General features: G+C 56.9%; 1 protein-coding gene across 1 annotated transcript in view; it reads right to left on the bottom strand.

Annotated features, from left to right (window-relative positions):
• Positions 1-6245: 6245 nt before the first annotated feature.
• Positions 6246-10391, bottom strand: part of ZNF853 (zinc finger protein 853) — a 9720-nt gene continuing 5574 nt past the window's right edge. The window contains exon 4 of the mRNA XM_025043169.1: positions 6246-6316. Coding sequence (XP_024898937.1) covers positions 6246-6316 — 71 coding nt within the window. The remainder of the gene's footprint in view (positions 6317-10391) is intronic.

Below are 10391 nucleotides of genomic sequence, written 5' to 3'. Positions count from 1 at the left end.
CTCTGGCCCCCCCAACCCCCCAATCTCCTGTCCCTTGACCTCGAGACCCCAGCGGCCCCGCCCTGCCCCTGGATGCTAGGTCCCGTGGCTCCGAGCCCACCTCCTTTCCAAACCATCCGGGCTTCATCGTTCAACCGTGGCTCGGGGACCCTACCCAGTGCCAGACCTGCGCTAGACCCACCCCGGCCTCAGGACCCTCCCCAGGCCCCCAAGATAGTGAAGGGAGGTGATGACCACTATGGGAGTGGGGAGGGGAAGGGAGGAGGGACTTGTGGAGCTGTCTCTCCGGTCTGCTTGCAGTCAGATCTGGACATGGTCGTGGGCAATGGCTGTACTTTGCCGGTGATGAAGGATCGGGACTCTAGAAGGTTGGCTGGGTGCCCACAGCCCACCAGCATAGCTTCGGGCCACTAGTGCCAGGATAGGTAAACTGAGGGTGGGGGTGGGGGTAGGTTACCCAGAAGGGATGAGGACAATTGCTCAGGGCCAGGGGGCTGGGGCAGCTGAATAAATCCAATATGGGCCTCTGGTAAGGGACCCTTCATCAGGTCCATGGGGAGAGCTCATTTGTGGGAAGGTTAGGGTCCTCCAAGCAGAAGGCAGAAGCAATAGGTGATCACAGGGACTGTGAGAGGGTGAGGTCGGTGGACTCAGGCCACCTCCTGTCCTCCCCAAAACCTGTCTGCATTCACACACACACGCACACACGCACACACCAGTTATGCAGCTGGGGTCTGATGGTGAGCTCTTGCTCCCACAGAAGATGGGACCCCTGTCAGCCTGGCTGCAGCCCCAGTCGGCAATGGTGTGGCTCTGCTCTTCCCACTGGCACCATTCTTATATTTTCTATAGTGTCTTTGGACCCTCAAGGCAGAGCAGGTTCACACCTGCCTGACATAACAGCTTTTTGCTCTAGAACCTCTGGCCCACGAAGGCTCAAACCCTCTGTCCCACAGGGTGGTTGCAGGCCCTGCCCAAAGCCCAAAGCCCCAGCTGCCTGCCCTCCAGCTGAATCTCATAATGATTGTGTTTGGCTTCTGGTGTTTTTTAAAGGTCTTAAAATTAATAACCAACACTTAAAAATTGAGAGTCTCTTGTAAAAAGATGGAGGAAATCAGTTCTGCCCACGCAGAGCCCATGGTTTGCGGGGCACAGGTCAGGGAAGCTTCCGCCTCCCCTTCTGTCTTGCAGTAACGTTCTGAAAGCACCTCGTGGCCCCACTGCTCCGGCTTCATGAATCTCGCAGTCCCAGCCAAGTCCTGCCCACTGGCCCTCTCTGGCCACCCCTCCCTGTGGGTTCCTAGGTCCTTAGTGGCACCCTTGCTCTCTCCGAGTCTCCCAGCTCGATTCCTGCTTCTCCTCCCTCTCAGTGGGAATTCTTGATCCCGGTGCGTGTTCACAGGTTTACACTGGGCAGGGAGTCGGAGCCTTCACATGGAGCTCCGTGGCTCAGCAGGCCCTAAGAAGCACGTGTAGAGGCCGTGAGAACTCGTTGGGGGCAGAAAGGCTATGAGGCGTGAAAGCCGATGGGGGTCCCAGGGCTGTGGGGGAGATTAGTTAGCAGGGCATGCCGACCCCACCCACAGGAAGACACCATTTAGGGCCATCTGAATTGACTTGGGGTGGGGGACTTTTTGAACTCAAAATGAAACAGAGCCCTATGATAACAATTATAAATGTCAACGGGTCAGTCGTCTAGAGGATGAATCATGGGAATCGAGAGGGGGGCTGATGTTTTGGGGATGTGATGCGCTGGGATCTAGACACCCGAGTTCTGCCAATCGCCTGCCTCTTCCAGGGGCAGCCGATGCACTGGAAACCCAGGAACATCAAAGGAAGGGACCCAGCCCCACTCGAGGCCTCTGCCAACATAAGCTCAGGAGAGGGGGACCGAGGGCAGCCCTGCATCGGGCTGGTCCACCCTCTACCCAGCTGCTTGCAAGCAGAGAGAGAGAGGAGAGAGGTGGCTGGCAGTGTACGCCAGGGCCTGTGCACCCTAAGACAGCGAGAAGCAGCAAGAACAAGAAAAACAAAGCCCCCAACTGGACACTGCTGCTCAGCCCAACCAGCGACTGGCCTGCCAGGAGCTCTTCTCCCTTAAGGGCGCTGGGAGGGGTTGGCAGCAGTAGGCTGGGCAGCGGATGGGGGAGCAGGAGCTCCTCTCAGCCACAAGGCTAGCTTGAGCATCTGCACCATGGCGCCTGGGCTGGCCTGGGGTGGGACAGCAGTGAGGGATGCAGGGCCTCCATACCCAGAGGAGGGGGAGCCCTTACTGGAAGGTGCAAACTGAGAGGCGTGGGCCAGGGGCTGAGGGAAGCAGAGACGAGAAAGACCCTACACTTTCACGGGGCAGGTGGCATTTCAGCCAAGCCTGGAGGTGGGGAGCTTGGGGCAGGCCCGCGGGGACGGGGCCATCCGGTGGCTGGAGCCTCACAGGGGGCCCCATGGCAGCAGACAGTTACCAGAGGCATCAGGTAGGGGTGAGTCATGATTCACCAAGATTGCAGGGGTCCAGGTGCATGACAGGGAGCTGTCCAAAGGCTGTTGAGGTACCCCAGGTGGAAAGTGACAAGGCTTCGAGATGATGAAGTGTCAGTCCATTCAGGCTATTGTCACAAAGATAGCATAGCCAGGGCAGCTTAAACTACGGACCTTTATCTCTCAGCTCTAGAGGCTAGGAAGTCCAAGGTGTAGGCGGATTCGGCGTCTGGTGTGGACCGCTTCCTAGCTCACAGCTGGCACCTTTCGCTGTGTCCTTCTTCAGTGGAAGGGATTAGGGAGCTCCCTGGGGTCCTTTTATAAGGGCACTAATCCCATTCTTGAGGGCTCCACCCTCAGGACCTAATCACCTCCCAGAAGCCCCACCTCCTAATACCATCCCGGTGGGGGATAGGATTTCAACATAGGGCTTTGAGGGGGACACAAACATTCAGCCAATAGCACAAGGGGACAGAATTGCTATTTTTTTGGGAATCGGACCCCTTGGGAACACGCTCTGTTCTGCAAACTTTCACACCGCTGCAAAGCACTCTGCCCATCACCCTTGCCCCTCCTCGACCAGCCCGCGCCCCTCCTTGCCCAAGCCTGCCCCCCGACCCAGCCCTCCGAGCCTCCTGCCCAGCAGTGCAGGCTGGGGAGAAGGCGAGGCCCGGGCTGCCAGAGAGCAGACAGAGATGCTGCAGACAGAGATGACAGAAGTGTCCACCAAACAGGGACAGAGGGTCAAGTCCAGGCCTCTGCAATGAGGCAGAAAGGACCAAGCAGGGGCGGGGTCTGGGCTGCGGACAAAGGAGGCATGGGTGGGGGATGACAGATTCTCTCCTTGACCAAACTCGTAGTCTGAGCCTCATATGAAGTAAGCCTCCACTTCTGGGCCTCCGTGACTATCTTGGCATCACCCACTTTTAGCAAAAATCCTGTCAAGTCAGTTTATCAAGTCAGTTTATCTGGATATCTGATCACCTTCAGACTGAAGTGCTCACCCCACTATCTCCCAGGTGGTGTCCGATCGCCCAGCCTGCCTTCAGCAAGAATCCTGTCGGGGCCGTTTGACCAGAACCCGCCCCCACTGCTGGTTCTCTCCTCTTAGTAGTTTTCCGTCCACCGACTCCCCCCGTCCCACGCTCCTAGGCTATGAGTCCCCACTTGTCCTTGCTGTATTCAGAATTGGGTCCGGTTCTATTCTGAGGTCTCTTTTCCCCGATTGCATTAGGTCCTGAATAAAATCTATTTTTACCACTTTAACTTTAGGTCCTGAATAAAATCTGTTTTTACCACTTTAACTACTGCCTAGCTCTGGTTCCCTTTAACGGTGGCACTTCCTCTCTCTCAGCATGCTGGGCGCATGGGGGCTGGGTGGGGACATCGGTCATCGGCCCTCTGTGCCAGGTTCCCTGCCAGCTCCCAGTGTGACAGCCCAGGAGGGCGTCCTACAGGAGGAGACAGCTGAGAGCTTAGTAGGAGTGAGCCCTGTCTTGCCAGGGGACCAGTCCCCGAAGGTGGCACACACCTGCAGGTCGTCCTGGGCAGAGGGACGGTTGGCCCGAAGCGTGTACGTCCTGAACCTCACAGAATCCCACATGCACCCAGAGGCCCTGTACCTCCCACGTCCCTGTGACCCTGCTGGAGAGCCACAGGAAGGCTAACACACAGAATGGGCTTCATGATCCTCATCACTGCCGTGGGTGGGCTGACGGCCCCCTCGCCACCAGCATCCACCAGAGGGCGGAGCAGAAACGAGGCCGCTGGCAAAACTGTTTATAGATACATAACGGTGACGTGAATCTTGTATTAATGCAAAAGTATATGACTTTTGGGGAGACCATTCGATTCCTTACATCTTATTTTTATGGAAGTGTTTTCAAATAACTTCCCCAGCTGAATTTGGGAGGTGTATCAGGATTGAGTTAGGTGGTAAGTAATTGTCAGTCCACCTAAGCAACAGTTTACACGGACCAAGGTGTCGCTGCCCTCCGGTCAGAGGCCTCCTTAGGAGGTGGACCAATAATATAGGTGTTTTATAGGTTCGACTTTATCTCATTCCCTGGAGATTCACCATTTTACTGGAGAATTCTGGGCTTAGCTAGCCAGCCCCCCGATGTGGCGCAAATATAACCCAAGAGTCAGTCCGCCCAAAGAGATATGTATCTAGTGGCTAAGAAAGCGAAATGACAGCCTGCCCTACTGCCATTACTGTGACTAACACATCACGAAGGGACAGGAGGGACTTCACGCCTGGGTCCCTCTGTCTGGCACTAGTCCCTAAAATAGATAAAACCTGAAGTCCTTCCCTGGCTTCCTCACAAAAACAACTTTATCCCTACATTTTTTTTTTTTTGCAAAACCTTGCAGATATGATCATTAGATGAATGTTTAGTTCTATTCTTGGTAACTGTGGGTTTTTGATAAAATTCCCACTGCATCTTTTACTTTTTTTCACTCGATGAGCCAGCCGTTTGAGGTCGGGACTCCTTTACCAAACTTGCCGAGTAAAACTCCTTTCTTAACGCTCTTGTCTGGACGGTTTCCTTTCTCATCGCCCAGCAGGACCCGATGCCGGCAGGGAAGGGCGGGAGTGGGAGACCAGCATCGTGAGACCAGCACCGAGAAGCAGAGCTTCTCCCCCCACACAACAAGTGAGGACGTCGGAGCGAAGACAGCGAAGGTTGACTCAAGTCGAAGAACCGCTCGATGTGGCTGAAACCGCAGGGAGGAGGCGGGGGTTGGCGAGGGAGCCCACCTCGCCCTGCAAAGCCTCCAGGTGGGCCGTGCCCACTGGGAAGATGGACACGTTTTAAAATTTGTGTGAAGGCGCCATGTGGATGGTGTTGGTCCTGGACTCTTCCCTCTCCATCCCTCAGTTCATCAGTGAGTCAGGAGGAGGCCAGGCAAATTCCCTCATGGCCCCTGCTTGGCCCCAAGCCGCTGGTGCCCATGTGCCTCCAGGCGAGGTGGCCCCCTGCCTGGGTCAGGAGAATGCATGGAGAGTTCTAGAGCTGCTTCCACAGGCAGAGAAGTTCCGGGGATCGGAGGATGCTGCAAGATCCTGGAGCCCACGTGACAGTAAAACTTGGAAATGCTAGGGGGAAAAAAACAGTGAAAATATAACTCGAATGGCAATAACTTTGTGATCCGCATAACAATGGCAATGACACCATGTGACCCAACGAATGTTATTTGACCTTGCATCTGCATCCCACCCAAAACTGCCGGTGTCCAGCAGCCACACGTGTCACGCCCCCGAGGAGCTGTTCCTGCTGGGTAGGTGGGGGGCATGGAGTTGGGAGGCCTCTCCTGGCCCCGCCCACATCCCCGACCTTCAGGTCCTGGGGTTTCAGCGCCAACCCAGGTCTCCCCTGGCTGGCCCTGCCTCCCCTCCGTCCAGCCCCGTCTCCCTCTAATTTCCCCTCGAGGGCTTGGGTGACGGGGTGTCATGTGTCTCTGCAAACGGAATTCCCTCATTCCTGATGCCAGAAGCCAAACTGGACTTTAGCCCCGGGAGCTGTGAGTGGGTAAGGAGCTGATCATGGCTTCTGGGCCACACGGATTGAGGCTCAGGACCAGGGAAGTTGCAGTGAGGGCGGCAGGCAGGAGCCCTAGGATCTCTGGCTAGGGCAGGTGGGTGGGCTGTCCAGCTGCTGGACCGGGCCACCCCATGTCCTCCACCGGGGATCGACTCGTGACATTTATTCTAGATAAAAGTGTAGGGGAGCAAGTGTCCTGGAGGGGGTCATGCTGGACGGTGGCTATTCCTTTTCCTGCTGCCCAGATTTGTGGTTAGGTGGGAGGGTCAGGGGCACCTCAGACTTGTCCCGACCTGATGGGGGGAACAGGTCACCACACTCCCACACTCCCCAGAGCCACTTCCCATTCTCTGAGAGTATGGAAGAGCTGCCGGTGCTGCTGTGGGAAGCCAGGCCTGAAGGGGGGCACGCATCAGTAAAAGGGCCCGTCCAAGGAGAGGTGCCCAGGATACGCCTTGCCCCACCCACGTCTGCCATGTCCCACACGAGTCCCACGCCGGTGGGACCCCTCAGCCCTGCTCCTGTGTTGGCCCTGAGGCCCCAGCCAAGGCTCCTCATCTGCCCATCATTCTGGATCCCTTGGCCTTCAGCATCTCTGCTGGTCTGGGGGCTTGTCTGATGGCGTGACTCAGACTTTTGCCCCTGAGGGGTCAGCATCATGATGAGAAGATCTGGGGACCCCCATCTCCCTGGTGGAGGGTGACTCAGGGAACTGGCTCCGGACGATCTGGGGAGGGACCGAAGAGATCACATTGCATACAAATACCGTGAACGGTGGCTTCATACAGCCCACCCCCAGGGGACCCAGCTTCTCTTGTGATGTGTGGGCTCGGGCTCGAGGCTGGCTCAGAAGTAGGAACTGGGGAGGAAACGAAGACTCGCCACTGGGGAAGCTGGCACTGGGCTGTTTTTTTCCGATATATAAGTCAAGCAATGCCCTAGTTGGCTGCCCATCCATGGTGGCCCTGGGAACACCGTAGCGTGTCACCCAGCACCTAGACCCGGTTACCACCCCAACCTTTCTGCCCATTTCAGTGATTATGCCCACCCTGCCCTTGCGGTTAAGTGCTGCATCCGGCCACTGCCACTCCAGGACCCCGCCACCCCCGTCGACACGAGGGAATCCAGTTCCACAAAAGCACCCCCAGCGTCAGCCCTGGTCTGAGAACAGCCCCACTGAGCTCCTGGATGAGACCGGTGCCCGCTCGCCAGCTCATCCCTATCTCTTAGCGGAAGGAGCATCCTCTGGGCTCTCCCAAGAGCATGGTCAACAACTGGTTCTTCGGAGTAAAACACATCTGTTTTCTCCGGACCTCGGATAACTTCCTCCATGCTCTGCTGACGCAGTCCTGGTGATGTCTGCTCATTCACTGCAGAGCATTAGGACGGCTCCAGGTGCCCCTGCAGGGGCATTCCCGGTGGGACATAGAGGAGCACCCCCAGACCAAAAAGCCTCCCTCTCCAGCCTACTATCCCACCCACTCCAGGCCCCTCCCGGGCCCCTCCCAGGCACGCTCTCCAGGGTCCTGCCTGCCGATGTGTATTAGCCAGGCCTGCAGCTCCTTTGGATAACAATCCCTTCCCTCCCTTGGCAGAGCCAGCATGTCCCAGCCAGGCCAGCTGGACCTCGGCTCTTGTTATAGGACTAGTGGCCAGGAGAGACGCGGAGCAGACCTTAAGCAGGGCAAGTGTTCTGAAAGGCATCTGCCTCAGTGAGACCTCTGCACGGCCTTCAGACAGGTGCGGGTGCGGGGCACAGCTGGCATTTTTAGCGAGAGAAATCGAGCCACTTCTGTGGGCTCAGAGCGTTGGCGGAATGTGGGGTCTCAGTTCTCAAGCACATTGCCTGGATACCGCCAGTCCTGGCCTATGCTCTTGCCTCAAGCCCTGAGCCTGGTCCGCGGGAGTCAGCCCTTGGTGGAAGGAAATCAGGGTCTCTATTTCAGAGGTCTCTGACTGTCCTTAAGTTGGTAACTGTGGACCTGAAGCTCCCATTCTCCCTCGTCATGGTATAAACTGTGCTCAGCGAAACCGGCAAGCTCCACCGTCCTCACAATAACCATTTCTCCCACATCTCACGTGCTTGCGACACCGCATGAGCCAGGGCGCCCCCTGCCCCTTGGCATCCCGTCCTGTCCATTGGCGCAGCAGCCAGCGGTCAGCATCCACAGGGGGGACACTTTTGCTCCAATGGGCCTGTGATCCAAGTCCAGAATCCCCCCTTTAGACTCCACCCCCTAGGACCACTGTCAACACCATCGGTCTCAGGGCAGGCGCCTGAGCAGACCTCAAAACCAGGATTCGCGCGAGTGATTTACTACGGCCGTGCTCCCAGGGGTGTCGGAGTAAGGGAAGTGGACGGGAAAGGAGAAGCAAAGTAAGGGTGCAGCCGCAAGCAAATTCCTGCAGAGATGCCTCGATGAAATCCCACAGTGAATGCCAGGGCGTGAGCCACACCTCCACGCTCCTGGCTAGAAGGTGGAGAGCTTGGTTTGCAGCCTCCTTCCGTACCTGTCTCTCACGGGGTAAGGGCCACCACACGGGGGCGCGCTCTCAGGCACATCCAGCTCTCCGCACAAGTGGGTCAAGGGGCTTCGGCGGCCCCAGGGCCTCCAGCAAAAAAGAGTTGCGGCTGTGGCTGTTGTGAAGCAGAAGCTGGACAACGGAGGGATACGCAGATGGCAAAAAGGGATCTGAGAGCATTTGGCTGGTTGAGTCTTAGAACGAAGGACTCTCAGGACCGGGAGGGGCCTAGGGCCTCACGACTCCCCTCCAGGTGGCCATCCAACAACTGCACACTCACCGCCATCCCAGCATTCCACTCTACACGTGGACTGGACTGGTTCAAAGCCTGTCCTGAGGAGATGCCCAAACCGGCCCCCTCAAGCGTTTACGCCCTGGTCCCCCATCCCTGCCACGTGGGTTTCACTGCATAAGCCCGTCCCCCAGCCAAGGGCCTCAGGCCAGCAGGGTCTGGGTAAGGAGCCCTGGGAATGGACCCGAGTACTAAGTTCCTGGCTTCTAGAGCAACCGGGAAAATGTCCCATAGACACGAAGCCCCATGGGATTCAGAGGTGAAAAGACAGGACAATGCATTTCTTCATTTAAGTTTATTTTTCATTTTTTGTTTCTCACTTACCAACACACTGGTAAAATGTGGCCGGCTGTGTTAGTAAAGGAGAAGCGGGGAGGCAGAGAGAAGACACATGTGGGGCATCAGGAGCGGGAAGCGTGTGGGGGGCCGAGGTGGTGGGCGGCCTCCTCCACTGTCCTGCCTTCCCACAGGCATCGGCAAGCCCCGGATGATTTTCTAAACTGTAAATGTAAAGAGCGTTTCTGATGTCTCCAATCCTCGCATCCAACGTTCTCTCTCTGACCCCTAGCAAAGAGGCAGCGCTGCTCAGGCCAGCCCCCTGCATAGCCCAGCCCAGGAGAACCCCGCCCTCGGGTCTCAAGGCCCCCATCCTACAGCCTCGGTTGCTGGGCCAGCGCCCTAGAAGCCGGGAGCTGCAGGATCGCTGGGAAAGAGGGGAGTATCCCAGAGCTCTTTCCAGGGGGAACCACTCCCTGGGACCTTGGACAGCAGCCTCAGAATGCCCTCTGCTTCGGCCACAGGCTTCCCATTCGAGAGAACGTGAGGGGAGTGGGGGGAGATGCTGCAGCATGGGATCGTGGCCGCAGAGGTCTAGAGCCTGCCTCCCGCGCTTGGGACCCTGGCTGACCCTGGGGAGGGGAAAGGTTTAACCTTTGGCCCACAGCAGGACTTCCTGGCATTTGCACCTTGACCCAGTGGACACTAACCCTGTGTTTATGAACACGAACATTTTAATCAGGATTATATCTACCCTGACGAATTTTCATTCGAGAAAGTATTTTCAGGGCAAATGCCATCGAGGACAATTTAATGCCTCCATCAGTTTTCTACACAGTGCAGATAAGTTGCCTTTTTTCCCCATTTTTTTTTTCCTTAAAAGAATTTCAACGGGATCAAATCCTTTTCGTGTGCATTTTACCAGGTATATTAGATTCCCTGGTTACTGTTTGATCCGTGTCCAATGTCACCAACTGTCCCATCTGTCGTCGGAAGTTTTCTTCTGTGGCGCTCACGTCTAGGAAATCCAGTTTTCCAGAGGCGGCGGCGCGCTGGCAGACCTCTCACCAATCGGTGCCCTCTAAGTGATCTGCGCCATGCGTTGTGCGAACTGCTGCGCGACACCTGTGCTGTTTCAGCCACACCGGCTTTTCGCTCCAGGAGTGTTTCTGAGGGCGAGTCTGTCCTACTCCGCCGGCGATCGGGCGATCGGGCGGAGCTGGCCCCCTTCCCAGCCTCGGTCCTCCGCGGGTCACGGAGCCTTGTCGCCGGGCGCC

Source organism: Pteropus alecto, unplaced genomic scaffold (genome assembly GCF_000325575.1).
Source record: "Pteropus alecto unplaced genomic scaffold, ASM32557v1 scaffold40, whole genome shotgun sequence".
Lineage (NCBI taxonomy): Eukaryota > Metazoa > Chordata > Mammalia > Chiroptera > Pteropodidae > Pteropus > Pteropus alecto.
The sequence above is the reverse complement of the archived record's forward strand: the minus strand, read 5'-3'. Positions and strand labels throughout refer to the sequence as shown.